This window comes from Nicotiana tabacum, chromosome 2 (genome assembly GCF_000715075.1).
Source record: "Nicotiana tabacum cultivar K326 chromosome 2, ASM71507v2, whole genome shotgun sequence".
Taxonomy (NCBI): Eukaryota; Viridiplantae; Streptophyta; class Magnoliopsida; order Solanales; family Solanaceae; genus Nicotiana; species Nicotiana tabacum.
This window is the reverse complement of record NC_134081.1, coordinates 104655947-104671543: the sequence shown is the minus strand read 5'-3', so window position 1 is coordinate 104671543 and position 15597 is coordinate 104655947. Positions and strand designations below refer to the sequence as shown.

Below are 15597 nucleotides of genomic sequence, written 5' to 3'. Positions count from 1 at the left end.
TTGGGACCGCTTCCACGTGTGGACAAGATCATTCTTGTCAAGACTCCAAACTAAGTTCTTTACTCTTATTGCATGTGACAGAGGTGTGTTCGTTTCAGAACATATGTATGCTTTCATAACTACTGGCCACTCAATTGCTTTGCCCCAATCTTGAAGTCAAACCCCACCTCCCCCACCCACCCCACATCCCAACAACACAAGATCGGGAGAAATTTTACTCGAATCCGATGTTTACGTTAAGAAATTGAATGAAAGATATTTTTACTTACTATGGTTAACCAATATGAAGCATATTTATACTTTTACTTGTGATTCTTATAGTTGAATTGTTTGATTTGGTGTAACACTGGGTATGGTTAAGTACGTGTGCTCTCTGCAGTGTTAGATGTAGTAGGGTTTTGATAGTAGGTGAATGGGGGGATTTAGACCGTTTTTACGATATACGTGCCTTTATCCCCTTTTACCTTTCATGATAAATTGGCTAAACTCGTAAAAAACAAAAAATAAAACAGCATTGAAATCGATTTTTATTGACCAATCAGAATTGCCTTCAAGGATCTATAATTGCCTCAAAATGTCCAATATATATACATTGTTGGACCTTTTGAATAACAGCCAAGAAGATCTTATGAAAATTGAATATTTTCGTAGCGAAGATGTAAAACAGATATTGGGCATTTTAGAAAAATATTTCGTAATTGATTTAGCAAAAAATAAGTTTTAAATCTATTGGACTTACTTAGTGAAAATAGATTGAAAATCTTTGACGAACACCTTCGCTAATAAGACAAAGAAATGGAGAGTCTATGCCTTGAATGAATCAGTAACAACGGATTAGTGGAATGAGGGATCAAGAGACGGATAGGGAGGGAATGGCCTATCAATCATTGGTTGACCTTCCCTTGAACCAGTCACGGAGCTCTCAACTGAGTTGTTTAGGTTCTGGAATTCCATCTCTAGTTGGGGGTTTCGATTCGAAAAATGTGGTGCGGGTTCATCTAATATTATTTGTTGGCTCCCACGCTTTAAAAAGGTCGAATGATGCACCTGATTGAATGCTGAGTTATTTATCCAAAGGAACATAAATCAATTCTCACTTAGTACTTCTTTCGTTTTTCGGTGCATTCATGTTCTGAAAATCCTAAATACGCCGAATGAAAAGATAATCGTCGGTTTAAAGTTTCTGAATTCGTTTCTGTTTATTTGTCATAGTAAATTTGTATATGATTAGGATATGAGCAACCGTTGATAAGTTGATCAATTTTTTGTGTTGCAACCATACGATGTTCTGGGTGTAAGTATTGAACAGTGACAAGATATTAAATATAGTAGGAAACAGAACCAAACTACCCAAAGGGCAGAAGGTCCCCACATCATTCATTCATGTTTCCATATCAAGCAACATTACATTACATGTGCATTCATTTGGTCCTATCCTCAGTTAAAACTCACAGAATAGGACCCCACTAAACTTAACCTACAGCCCAACAAATTAACATAGCACCACACACTTATTACACCCAAACAAAAGAAGAAACACAAGGTAAAGCGCTCACTCTCCTTTGGAGAGGGCTACTAGCAGTTACACACAACAACAAAAGTAGGAAAAAGAAGAAGGAAAGAGCCTTGGATACTTTTTTATGCTGATCCGAACGGCTACTTTTCCTTTTAAAAAAAAGACATAAAAAGCTACTACTTGAGAGAGGCATTGGTATATTAATTCTTCAGTAAATTGGGAGCCAATTAGAAGAAGTTAAGGCGAGAGGTGTAAGTAGCTTTAGGAGACCAATTGCCTGGAATAACATCTCTTGCTGAGAGGGCTTTGCCAGTTGAGAGTGTTGTTAACTTCACTGAAAAAGGTCCTTGCAATGGTCCTCCAATTATGCACCAATTTGCTCCCCATATATGTGTCATCTCTAACCATACATTCGACTTCGCCTGAAAAATTAGCAAATTTTAGAGTCTTTTCAAAAAAAAATCCAAAATTCTTGTCTGTCTGATAAAGGAAAAAGAATCTACCCTTCATAAACCAATGAGGGAAGAAGACATTTTTAATTGTATTTGGTTAAAAAGAGGGTCGAGGTCTATCGGAAATAACCTCTTTACCTTCACAAAGTAGGAGTAAGGTCTGTGTACAGATTACCCTCTCCAAATCCCACTTATTGGATTACAGAGTTTGTTATTGTTGTTGAAAAGAGGAGGTAACTTTTGTATGTATTTAACACTTCTGCACTGTTGTAAAACAGTGATAAAAAGAAAAGCATGTGGAAAGTGATTGAAGTGCATAATACTTTGGACAACCAAGTCAAGATGGAGAGGAACTTTTCATATTCATACCCAAAAAGAAGATATACTATCTATATTCATGGTAAAGCAATGGTGAGATTGTGGCAGAGAGAGTATCAAATGTACGCCAAATGAATCTTTCATAATGTCAAACAAAGATTTTGCTTTGTCTGGCATCACGTGATTCTTAAAGTTCTCTCTAAGCACCTAAATGTTCGGATTTGTCTAATAGGTATATTTTTAGATTTCTTGTAAAATGTAAAGAGTCTTCTAAAGCAGAGGCTAAAAAACCTCAGAGGTCCTTTTTGATAACTGTGAAACTGCAGACCATAACATGTTCCCTCATCCTTTATAATAGTACTCGAAAACTTCTTTTGACTAGGAAGCTTTCAATCTTCAGTTTGACCAATTAAATAAAGAGCTTAAGCTATACACAAGTTGTTATTTTGTAGTGTAAATACTTTTTACATTATAAGTGTATATTGTGCGGAGCCAAGGAAGAAGCTACGATTCATTTGAACCAATAGTTTTGCCTTGGACCCTGTATATGTATTAATAATCCGACTAAGTGCAAAAAATATATTCTGAACCCAGTAAATTAAATGTGAAGTGGTGCAATTTTGAATTTGAACTCATAAATTTTAAATTTTGGTTTCGCTTATGAGTGTATATAAATAAAAGCGGAGACATAAGATATGTACCTCTCTAATATGCATGGATCCAACATCACCATCTCCATCCTCAAATTCCACAAGAAGAGAAAGCCAGTAAGGTGTTGAGCCTTCATTTACATGGAAGGCTATGTTCTTTCCAGGGTACTTACATGGAGTTCTACACCCACAAATTCAATAATATTAGTGCCCATCATCTATTAAAGTGTAAAAAAGCTACTACTTAATAAATTACTATGAGGAAAAGAGAATAATATTAGTCATCCAAAGAGAAGATAATAGGAGTAATAAAAATATCTTGAAAGGTAACCACAAAAATGGTGAAATAAATATGGTCAGAGGGAAAGTGGTCATCAGTCAGACTCCAATTCATGCAAACCAAGGAAGTAGCAGTGAAGTTTTTGACCAAAAAGGATATAAAACATACAGAAACTACACACAAGGAAACAGAATATAATTAACTTTTTCGTGTGTGAATGTGCGCTAATAACTAAGCAGCATTTAATCAATACTAAAATATATCATCAGCAAATAAAAAATGACCAAAAAAGATACAGAAATAACCCCAACACAGTCACTTAACTCAGGGGTGTCATTGTCAACAAAAATAGTACTACTCAAAAACTTTATGACATACAGAGCACTTTTGGATGGGCTTTTAAGCAGCTTCTAACGTGTTTAAGTGTTTGACAACCAAAAAATGAGCTTAAAAAAATTTAAAATTTACTTTAAAAAAAAGTTAAAATAAATAAGTTGGAAAACCTAACTTTTTCTAAATTGGCTTAAAAGCCATATTGCTTTGACCAAGGATATTACATTCTTATCCCTTCTAATTTTTCTTGATTCCGAAATTATCCCTAAATAAAAACCCTACAACATACTATTTTTTTTTCCATTCTTCAATATTTGTCAATTTCTTGAAGTTCGTAACGTGAAGCAAATAATAGTTTTTTAAATAATGTTTGATACATTCCAATATTTTGTAAATATTATTCTTTTGGCTTCTTTTTTTGGTCCATAACATTTAATTTCTTTGGTAGTTGAATCCTTCCTTTTTTTTTTTAATTGGTGTAACTATATTCTAAAATCAAACCATTCAATGAATTTATGTGGTACCCCTGAATTTGAAGCTATGAACGAAAAAAATAATATTATGGTCATCTTCTTCTTTATAATGTTAACAATTTTAAGGATATTTCAGTCATTTTAACGAGAAAAAGTGCTTACCAGTACTTGTTTACCAAACACTTCATCAGCTTGTTTTAAGTTTCAACACTTTTATCCAAATACGTAACTGCTTATTTATAAAACAAATTCCAGCATTTATAAAGTAATTTTAAGCACTTATAAAGTGCTTTTAAGCACTTAACTTAAAAGCCACTTTTTTCTAAGTCAATCCAAACGGGCAAATAGTAAATTAAATTAACAACCCACTAAACACTAATTGACAAAATAGGGAAAGATAAAAAAACAAGACCGTTATCAAGAATAAAAAATGACAAAAGTTCCTTACCGGCGGTAAATGACGGAGATAACACCACGGTCACGGAGGCTACCGCCGTAACCAGAAACAGCCATGTGACCAAAGGCGGCGCCACTAAGGTCAAAGTGAACTCTGCCGCCGGAGCAGTACCCACCGGGACATTCATCTGTAATAATCACCGTCGCAGCTCTTCTTGAACAAACGGAACGGTCCAAACACTTAACTTTATAGCAGGCCCCACATCCTTCACCATTTTTAAACAAAATTGGACTCACTGCTCCTACTCTTGCCCTGAACGGCCTCACATCCACCATATTCCCGTACCCACATGCCCCACCTGACCAAAAAATACCACCATTAAAAATCAAATTAATTAGCTTACAAAAAGGAGGGGAGCTGTCCGTGAACACGTTACGGGTTCGAGCCGCGAAAGTAACATCTTGCAAAAATAAAGGGTGAAATTGGGTACATTAAACTTTTGTGGTCAAGCTTTACCGACTCGGACATACATAGCGGGAGCTTAGAGTACATTTTTTTTTTAATTAGCTTACTAAAAGAAAAGCTGATAACTTTGACTCAATTTCTTTTGAAAAATACTCCATTCATTTATAAAGAGTAACGAGTCTTTCAGTAAATTTATATCAAATCAAACAACATAACCTTAACGGTTACAATTTAAAATGAAAATACATATCACTTAACCATAATTAAGTAATAAATTTACCGGTACTGCCGTCGCCTTCGGGGCTGCCGTACCAAGTGGCAGTAGCAGGGTACCAATGTGTGTCCTCAACACGTCGGAGAGGGCCAGCAGAAGCAATGACTGCCCAAAAAAACACAACCCCAGCAACCACAGAGTAAAAACTAGTGAAACTAAAATTTGGGCAGTGAGTTTCCATAATGTAACTAAGTGAAATGTGGGTCAGTACTACAATTATAACCACCTCAAATCCTCAGTTTCCGACTAAGCGGAGAAACCGAGGTTAGTGTGTAAACAAGAAAAAGAAAAAAGCAAGAAATAGAGGAAGTTGTTTGTCTCTGCCGACAGTATTCTTAGACTGTGGTTACAGTGTTAGTGACTTTAGGACTGAGGTGTGTAGTGCAGTGTTCCATTGGAGAGTGGAGAATGTTGTTATTTTTATAAGGTGGGAAAATACGAAAAGGTTAATGTAAGTAACTTTTTTATGTCAATGTGACCCATTGGTGGTTATTATATTAACGATAGTGCCACTACTTTAATAGAGGGGACACCGACGGTTAAGGCGTTAAATCAGCAAGCTTCGACTTGTCTTTTTAGAATCAACTGTCAGTGCTCGAGGGTATAATGGGTATTTAAGAAACAATAAGAATAGATCATTCTGCCGTTAATCCTGTTTGTTTTTTGGGTTTTGAGCTGATTTTTGGGTCTTTCGTTTTCCTCTCAATATGTGCAGTCGTAGCTTGGTGTGAAGGGTTTTGGCAGCTTTTGCTGACCATCTTCTTCCATAATTTTACGAAGAGTTAATTTCTTTATTAATACATCAAAACTACTACTTTATTTATTGAGAGAGGACTTAGACCAAGACTCAAAAGAGAGTATACCCTCATAGGCGTATGTACTGTGGTAGTATTGGGTCTTTACTTTTGACACGAAATATAAATTTTGTATAAAAATTTATTAAAATTGCAACACAATCCTTGACTTTATAAATATAATATGCTCAATACAAAAAATCTTAAAGATTGAATCCACAATGTGTAAATACTGGATCCGCCTCTGTACCCTCTAATCTCAAAGAGTAAAAGTTTTTAACCAACAAAATATTTTACAACAACAACAACAACAATAATAATAATAATTATCTCTCAATATATTGGAAGCAGGTTGATGTCGATATTGTATAGGCTAAAATCTGTCTCAAGGAGATTCGACATGAAGTGGTATTATGAAAAGTAAATTGGCCGAGGTCGATTAGTAAACGGTAGGGCTCAAAGCCGAGCAGTCAATAACGGCTGAGGTCGATTAGTAAACGGTATGGCTCAAAGCCGAGCAGTCAATAACGGCCGAGATCAAGTATCAGGGGCAGTAGTTAACGGCTAGTTTTGCAATAAGATCTTTAGGAGAATATCCCATTGAATATTCTTTGTACTTGTACTTTTAGGGTTAACTAGGGGTATGTCCCATATAAATAGAAGAGGAGATAAGGTGAAAGGCATGCATTATTCTCCGATAAGAACACTCTTGGGAAAGAAGACTCTCTCTCTAGAAAAAGATAAACACTACATTTCTAAAGAGATTCGATTGTTTGTTATTCCACATTTTCTCATCAGATCCGAGAATAGTTTCGATATTCTAGTACTTTTCTATCATTCATCATTGTCAGAAGGAGGAATCATCTACTTCATTCAATATTGGGTGAATCATTCTTCTTATTTAATTTAATGCCATTTATTGTTATTTATTACTCAACGTTCTTCTATCATTACTCATCTTAAAATATTGAATGTACACCGCAACTAATTCCCTACCAATATTGTTCTACGTTATTTGTGTTAACTGATTATAGATCTGAGATTATTACCATTCGCTAGGTTTAACCCCTCATTACATAAGATTAATCAGTTTAATCAAGGGTTTACGCTTTTTGGTCAAACAATTTGGTGCCGACTGTGGGAATTTTCTAGTTAAAATTTTAGTTTCTCCTAGATCTATAATGGGAACACTTCACAAAAAAAAAACACAAAAACCCTACTTTATTGTGCACACGAATCTAACATTGCAGGCAACAGAGAAGAAAGGATGAAGGCAGTGGCAGACCTCACCACCAACCTCTTAAATACCATCAATTAGATTTCTGAAACAGAAGGCGAAGATGTAACGCCTAATGCCTCTCCCAGGCGAAGTGGCTCGCCCCTCCCTCACGATAACATCACAACATCCCGCGGTAAATGGGCTTCCACGTCCACAACGGAAGAGGCGTCACAAGCAGTGAAGAAACTACTTGAGGCTTGGCTAACAAACACATTGGCCAACGTCCTCGACAAGCCTGCCCAAGAGGCAACCAGAGAAAATGCAAAGACTTACATTACACCAGCAACGGCCGAGCAGCATGGCCCTCCCCCGCCCGTAACATGTATCACCCACAATGCTAATAATGCAAGTGACGACACCCTCACAACCATTCTGAGGAAGATGGAAGAAATGGAAAATGAAAACAAAGTGCTTCGGGACCAAATGAGAGAGCACCAAGAAAGAGTCGACAAAATACTGGGTGCCCCAAAACTCTTGCCAAAAAGAGATGTCGGTCGGTTCGTGGAGAAACATTGTAGTAATGAAGCCGCCCCACATGCATTACCCAAGATCTTCAAGATGCCGCCTTATCTGAAAATATATGATGGTACGACCGACCCCGATGATCATGTGACTCACTATGTCACTACGGTAAAGGGCAATGATCTCGCCAAAGAACAAGTGTCTTCCATCTTGTTGAAGAAGTTCAGTGAAACCCTCACAGGAGAAGCATTAACTTGGTATTCACAGCTGCCCCGCGCGCTTCATCGAAACGTTCGAAGAGATGACCGACAAGTTCGTAACGGTCCATGCCGGGGCTAAAAAAGCAGAGGCAAGAGTGAACGATATACTTGCCATCAAACAATCACTTGGAGAGGGACCGAGGGACTTCCTCGCTCGATTCAACCAAGTAAGAATGACCTTACCAAATGTATCAGAAGGCAAGGTTGTAGCAACTTTCCAAAACGGGTTGAGCAGGAACGGTTCGAGAGCGACCAGAAAATTATTAAGTCGACTCATGAAATACCCCCAACCACTTGGGATGAATTACACAATGCCTATTGTGCCGAAGTCCGTGCCGACGAAGATGACCTGAATGGGACAATCCATCGGTTGACCTCGGTACAGGCCGAATCTAGGAAAGATCGAAGAAATGATGCCAGGAGGGATCTGGCAGCTCCACGACCCAACAGAGAAAGGCATCAACCATATATCAGGAGCGACATCATGCCCTCTCCCTCCATAAAGAAGGCCCATCTAGGCCAAGGACGAGGACTCACCGGAACGAGAGAGGTATGCCCCATTTACTATCTGCTCACAATTTTTGTATCTCACCTTCAGAAATAGTCTACGCATTGGAGAAGCTCGGACCAAACGTGAAATGGCCACCAAAGATGAGGTTAGACCCAAACACTAGGAAGTCAAACGTCCTCTGCGAATTTCACTAAGAGCGAGGTCACAAAACTGAGGATTGCATCGCACTAAGGCAGGAAGTCATGAACATGCTTCACAAAGGACACCTCAAAGAATTGCTGAGCGACCGAGGAAGAACCAACTTCTCCCGAGGACGTAAACAACACCAGGGACCACCGAAACCACCCTCACCGACTCACACCATTCAAATGATCATCAGAGGCGGCGATGACGCCTCGATCAACAACATAAAATTCACGACAATCCACAAGCTCAAACGGTCGATCACTCGTGAACGGTATGGTGAGCTCGAAGAAAGTATCATCTTCGATAAGTCAGATACCCATGGTTTGGTATTCCCTTACTATGATGCCTTTGTTATTACGTTAAGAATTCTAGATACCGATGTGAGACGCATTATGGTAGACGATGGGAGCGGCGCGTGCATTATCCACCCTCGAGTACTTGTACAAATGAAACTCGAGGATAAACACTACAAGAAATCAGAGTTTTTGTGACGACTTTCTGTGGCCAGAGGCGGATCCAGGATTTAGGGGTTAGAGGTGCCGACTTAATCGATGTGATCAGCTCGAGCGTTGATTCGGGACTTCGGGGTATATAGACAAATAGATCAAACGAAAGAAAATATAATAACTATAACTAATTGACGCAAAGCATAAAACTTCCAACAATATTTTTAATATCATATACAATCTATTTACAATTGTCCTCGACGAGCTTTCATATTTTGAAAACGATCAATAATGACATCATTACTTACATTTGTAAATACATCACGCTCTATGTAACAAATTAAACAATCATTTAAATATTGATCACCCATGCTGTTCCTCTCTTCATTCTTTATCTGCTTCATGGATGAGAATGCTCTCTCCACAGTTGCGGTAGCAACAGGTAAAATCAAAGTTAACTTCACAAGTAAATAAACATACGAATAAGTCTCCACAAGATTTGTCTCAACCAATGCTTTTGCCAAATCACTAATTCCTTGCAAGTTGGAGAACTTGGGATTGCCAACTCGCATATGAATTATGAAAGTATCTAGTTGATAACTCAAGTCTCGAATGTGTACTTCATCAAACTCATTTGGGTAACATTTTGCTAAAGTCATTATTCTACCTTTATCAAAATTAGCAAAAGAATTGGCTGGATTCAAACTAGCCATCCCAAGAAGCAAATCGCTACTCACTACATCAAAACGGTCATTAAGCTCTTGAAGTTGCACATCAATTACAACATAAAAGATATCAACACGCAAGTGGTGTGAATAACAAATATCAGAAGACTTACGCTTCGAATTTCCAGGAAAATATGATTCATCCATCTTGGGAATCATAATATCATGCATATGACAAAATGAGGAAACATCATCTAGCAAAGATTCCCATCCAGTTTTCCTCATATCTTGCAATCTTTTCTTTGTAATATTAAGAAACTCCACGGCATTAACAATATCTTGATCTCTCTTTTGTAGGATTTTGTTCAACTCATTTGACATTGCCAAAACTTTCAACATCAAGTGAAGCATAAAAACAAATTTGAATGTTATTATCTCACTCAAAAGATATTTTGCTTGATTTCTCTCATTTGAGGTAGAACCTCCATGTTCAATCACTTCAAGCACACGAATAATAGATGAGAAAATAACAATAAAGTTATCTAATGTTTTGAAATGTGATCCCCAACGAGTATCACCTGGTTTTTGAAGCCCGCGTTCTTGATTTAGTCCTCGCCCGGTATGAATTTCACCAGACTCAAGTAATTGCTCCAGTTTTTCAGCTTGAAGATGGCGAAGCAAATCTCTGCGCTTAAAAGATACTCCAATGACATTCAACACATTAGTAACATGACAAAAGAAGTCTTCGACATCCAAATGCTTTTTAGACATAGCTACAAGTGTTAATTGCAATTGATGAGCAAAGCAATGAATGTAATATGCCGATGAGCTGTCTTTCATAATCAAAGTCTTAAGACCACTTATCTCTCCCCTCATGTTACTAGCTCCATCATAACCTTATCCACGTATTTGAGACGGACTTAGTAAGTGGTCCGAAAGCAAAGAGTAGATTGCTTCCTTCAATGAGTATGCCGATGTATCACTAACATGGACAAGACCAACAAATCGCTCTACCACTTCACCATTTTTATCAACATAACGCAAAACAAGAGCCATTTGTTCTTTGTGTGAGATATCTTTGGACTCATCAACTAATATACCAAAATAATCTCCATTCAAGTCTCCAATTCTAGCCTTTAATGTTTCTTTTGCACAAGCATTGATAATATCCTTTTGGATCATAGGGCAAGTCAAAGTATCATTTTGTGGAGTATTTTTTAATATTACTTTTCCCACATCCGGATGCTTGTCCCCATGCCATCTTAAGAATCCTAGAAAGAGGCCTTGATTTGTTGAAGATTCACTTTCGTCATGGCCCCTAAAAGGCAATCCATACAACAATAGAAGTCTTGCCACATCAATTGATGCTTCTAAACGCATTCGATACTCATTTTTCAACTTCTCGGAGTGCTTATCAAAAACAACTTGAATTGATTGATGATGATTTGATAAATCTAGCATCTTCTTGAAACATTTATCATGGACACTATTAACATCACCAACATGTAAACGCAATCTTTCAAGACCCTTATTCCAAGCCCTAAAACCATTTTTTGTATAAAATTCACCCGCACTTTCATGAATAAATTCATTTTTGAACAAATAACAACATAAGTAAAATGCCGCATCTTTCTTCACACTATACTCCAACCATTTAGAAAATTGGCCGTTGAACCAACTTGGAACAAAGTGACGTATTCTTCCTCCTATTTGAGTTTTGGGAAATTGATGCTTGGAAGGTTGAGAAGGACCTTGTTGAATGTAATGTTTCCTTACTTCATCTCGTATTCTAGGGTTATAGTCAGCAATATGTATTCTTTCTCCTGGATCGCCTTTAAGTGACCCCAAATCGAGTTCATTTATAAGATATGAATGATTGACATTCGCTTGGATCAAGGATTGACAACTAGGATTTGGTTGAGAATGGTCCAACCTCGTGACAAATTTATCCATCTCAATCAATTCCTATAAAATAGAAGCTCATTCCAGTGAGAAATATAGAACAATTTCTACCAGGTCATACCATCAATAAGTTTAATTATTTTAAATTCTACAGTGAAACCATTTAAGAGGCATTTGATTTTCAAACACAACCAAAGAAATACATAACAAAAAAAATTCAAAATAGTGACAATAATGTTTAGCAAGAACACTAATATCCAACATTCCAACTAAATACAAAATAAAAACATAGCAAAAACATATATTTGATGGGAAAAAAATAGCCACATAGGGTTAAGAAATAGACATGAGGAGGTGAGGATTGAGGAAACTTTACAATGGTGGGCGTAGTGTAATGACTAGTGAGCAATGAATGTGTGAACTGTGAAGCATCAAGCATCCGCAAAGGTAAAGCAAAATAAATGCTTACAGTAACAATCTAACAGAGAAGCAAGAAGCAGAAGCAGTGACGTGAATGAAGGCTGAAGCAGTGAGAATTGGAAAAAGGGAAAGTGAAAAGTGGAGTTGGGGAATTTGGGCATTGTTTTACCTTTAATTATAAGAGAATATTCTATAAAGAGTACTTTTATTATTATTTTATCTTATTTGTTTATACTTAAACAAACAAACAAACAAACAAACAAACAGAAAAGTAAAATATTTACTATAAAACATATAAGAGTGTGATGTGTAGTGTACTTAATTTCCTTAAACAAACAAACAAAAAAGTAAAATATTTACTATAAAATATAGAAGAGTGTGATGGCATGAATGAAGGCAGAATTGGAGAAAGGGAAAGGGAAAAGTGGACTTGGGGCATTGTTTTACCTTTAATTATTAGAGAATATTCTATAAAGAGTACTTTTATTATTATTTTATCTTATTTGTTTATACTTAAACAAACAAACAAACAGAAAAGTAAAATATTTACTATAAAATATAGAAGAGTGTGTTGTGTAGTGTACTTAATTTCCTTAAACAAACAACTAGAAAAGTAAAATATTTACTATAAAATATAGAAGAGTGTGCTGTGTAGTGTACTTAATTTCCTTAAATTGCAACCGAATGTAAGCCAAAAATTTATTTGCTCCCGCATGGATTCGAACTCTTGCCCTGCTGAACGAAAAGGCAGACCTTTGCCACTGGCACCTTTTTCACTTTTGTTCTACGGGTGGCACTTTAAATATATATCCTATTTCTTATACATGTTTACATATATACATAAGGTTTTTGCCGAAGCTTGCGGGTGGCGTACCACCCCAAACCGTGTACGTAGATCCGCCCCTGTCTGTGGCGACTTGCTTTATTGCCACAAAAGTGATAATATCAGTGGCGGCTATCTTAGTCGCCACAGAAAAGCAAGATTTAGAGGCGACTAAACTTAAGTCGCAACAAATAAACACAATTTTACTCTTTAATGATTAGAACAAAATTTTTATTCCCGTTTAGATTATATTTTGTGACGACATTTTTGGAGTTGTCACAATAGTCTTATTCTAGCGACTAGGTCGCCTCAGTTCTTCACGCTAAAATTGAAAAATTAATAAAAAGTAATCAGCCTCACCCTTTAGTTTATTTCCTAGTGTCTTTTACTTTTTTACCAAAATATTCTCTCCTTTCCTAAAACCCTAACTTGAGCCTCCCCATGGGAAAGAAAAAATTGAAGCAAGCGACTTCTTTCTCCTGAAACCTTTACTCTGGGATGCGAACCCCTCGGCCCCTGACCTCTTATCTCTCTCTCTCTCTTCGAAAATCCAGATCTAGAGTTGAATATGGAAGAAGAAATGGTGCAAGCGATTTGGCTTCAAAAATTTAAAAAGAACGATCCGTTCCTTTCCTCTAAAATTCGTAAGTTGCAGAAGGTTCTTTCCTTTTTGTATTTCTTGCTTTCTAGTATTTTATTTCTCATTATTTCATTATTTATACTTGTGTATACTTGTAATTCTGATCTGTGAAGTTAATTTACTGTTTATTTGTGTTCTTTAGCTATCTTGCACTGATTTGGGTTGAATCCGACGAACATAATGAGGTTTGATTTTTCTTCATTTGGTCTTGTTTTCAATTTTATTGTTGTGCTTTACAATTATGCAAAGGGTAATAAGAATTAAAGGATGAGGAAAAAAATATTATCGTTTTTGGTAAGTAAATGTTGAATTGTAGAATGTTTTCTCTGTTTTATCTTTTTCTTTTTCTATAGATTTCTGTTATAGAATAATTTCAGTGGCTCGAGAGAAAAACTTTCTGATCATTAATGATGTACTGGAGGCGAATTATATTCCATAAGTGCTTCTTTGAGTTTCCGTCCTGGCTAAACTCGCCATAGGTTTTGTATGATCTTTATCCCCAACTTCTCCATTTAGAGAAAATGTAAAATGGCAAGAATAAATAAACTCTATTACATAGTTTTTAACATTTGGAATGACGATTAGGAGTTCTTGGGTTTCTTATTCCCTTATTCTTTTGGTATCTGATTGGCTTTCTTTTCATTGCTTATCTATCTTGAATAATGTCTAACAATTAGTATTGCGGCGCAAAGAATTTGCGCAACATTGTCTGACTCGTTTTAAACCATCTACTCAGGAATTATTTCAAATGTTAAAAGATAATAATGTGCCTTCGTATGGAATAGTACAATAGGAACCGCACTTGGAGAGCGGCCAATATTATTCTCTTATGAGAGTTTTTTATTGAGGCCATATTGTTCAAGATGACATGGTACTAGCTAGCCAAGGAGGAGCTTGAAGACATTTTATTTTTGCTGCTTCTTTATTTTTTTATTTTTTGGGCATTTCATGTGTATGGACGATACCTATATGTTCTGAATTTTAATAAAAAGTTCGTTGATCTTTTTGTTTGATAAGAGATTTAATGGTGTCTCTTCTTACATTAATGAGTTGCTCTAATACATTTGTGTAATATTATTAAAAATATTGCTGCTGCTTAATTATTTTTACAAAATTAAAATTTGTTTGAAAAAATAGGTTTTAGGGGCGACCAAACCTTGCTACAAAATAATTACTATTTGTGGCGACCAATATTGTTACTAAACCTCATGTTATTGTGGCGATAAGAGCTACTACTTAAGGTAAAATTCCTTTTGCGGCGACTACCGTCGCTACTAAAAGTCGTTCTTTAGTGGCGACCTACCTCAAATCTGTTTTGTGGTTGGGTATTTACTGCACATTGTTGTGGCGAGTTAAGTCGCCACAAATGTATATTTTTGTGGCGACTTTCAGAAGTCGCCACAAAAAATATTTAGTAACGGTAGTACATGGAGCGAGCAGAAAGTCGCCACTAAATGTGTATAGCAGAGATTTTCCATGTTTTAGTAGCGACTTTGGTCGTCACTAAAAGTCCGATTTCTTGTAGTGAAAATAGTGCCACGTTGCATCATACTAACAGGTTTTAACAATGCAGTTGCCGGTGGCGTCACCCTGGAAACCACATTCCACATCATGAACTAGGATACAACGTACAATGCCATAATAGGTCGACCCTGGATACACGCCATGAAGGCCATCCCTTCAAACTTGTACCAAGTTATCAAATTCCCTACCCCATAGGGGTGTTCAGCATACGAGGAGAGCAACGCACATCCCGAGAATGCTATCGCATCGCCCAAGATTGCACGTATACCCAACAAATGGTGGGTAAAACAAAAGATGCATAACAATTAACATGGTCGAGATCGAGCTGTGACGAAAGAGCGGACATCATCAGAGATCCCGAAATAATAGAGGCCACGGGATCAACCGTAGAGGACCTCAACCCCGTCCAAATTGATGATAACGACCACAACAAGAAAGCCTACATCGGCTGCAAGCTTCAGGAATCAGGTAAATTCCATTAACTCTTAACTAATAATGCAGACTTGTTTGCCTTTTCCCATGCGAAC

The 15597-nt window shown here is 36.8% G+C and overlaps 3 protein-coding genes and 1 long non-coding RNA gene across 4 annotated transcripts; 1 reads left to right on the top strand and 3 right to left on the bottom strand.

Annotated features, from left to right (window-relative positions):
- Window positions 1-1328: 1328 nt before the first annotated feature.
- LOC107815943 (expansin-B3) lies at window positions 1329-5619 on the bottom strand. Its single transcript, XM_016641593.2, has 4 exons — window positions 5165-5619; window positions 4471-4777; window positions 2988-3117; window positions 1329-1938 (listed from the first exon to the last, which is right to left on the bottom strand). Exons 1-4 carry the CDS (start codon window positions 5337-5339, stop codon window positions 1744-1746), a joined length of 807 nt encoding a protein of 268 aa, XP_016497079.1. The 5' UTR covers window positions 5340-5619; the 3' UTR covers window positions 1329-1743.
- A 3722-nt stretch (window positions 5620-9341) lies between these two features.
- Window positions 9342-10637, bottom strand: LOC107815518 (uncharacterized). Its single transcript, XM_016641119.2, has one exon. The coding sequence runs from the start codon at window positions 10635-10637 to the stop codon at window positions 9342-9344; it is 1296 nt and encodes a 431-aa protein (XP_016496605.2).
- Window positions 10638-10658: 21 nt separating this feature from the next.
- On the bottom strand, window positions 10659-11714 carry LOC107815938 (uncharacterized). Its single transcript, XM_016641590.2, has one exon. The coding sequence runs from the start codon at window positions 11712-11714 to the stop codon at window positions 10659-10661; it is 1056 nt and encodes a 351-aa protein (XP_016497076.2).
- Window positions 11715-13242: 1528 nt separating this feature from the next.
- On the top strand, window positions 13243-14564 carry LOC107815944 (uncharacterized). The gene is made up of 3 exons (XR_001654813.2): window positions 13243-13550; window positions 13689-13731; window positions 14283-14564. It is a non-coding gene; the product is annotated as an uncharacterized LOC107815944 (long non-coding RNA).
- The last annotated feature ends 1033 nt before the right edge of the window (window positions 14565-15597 follow it).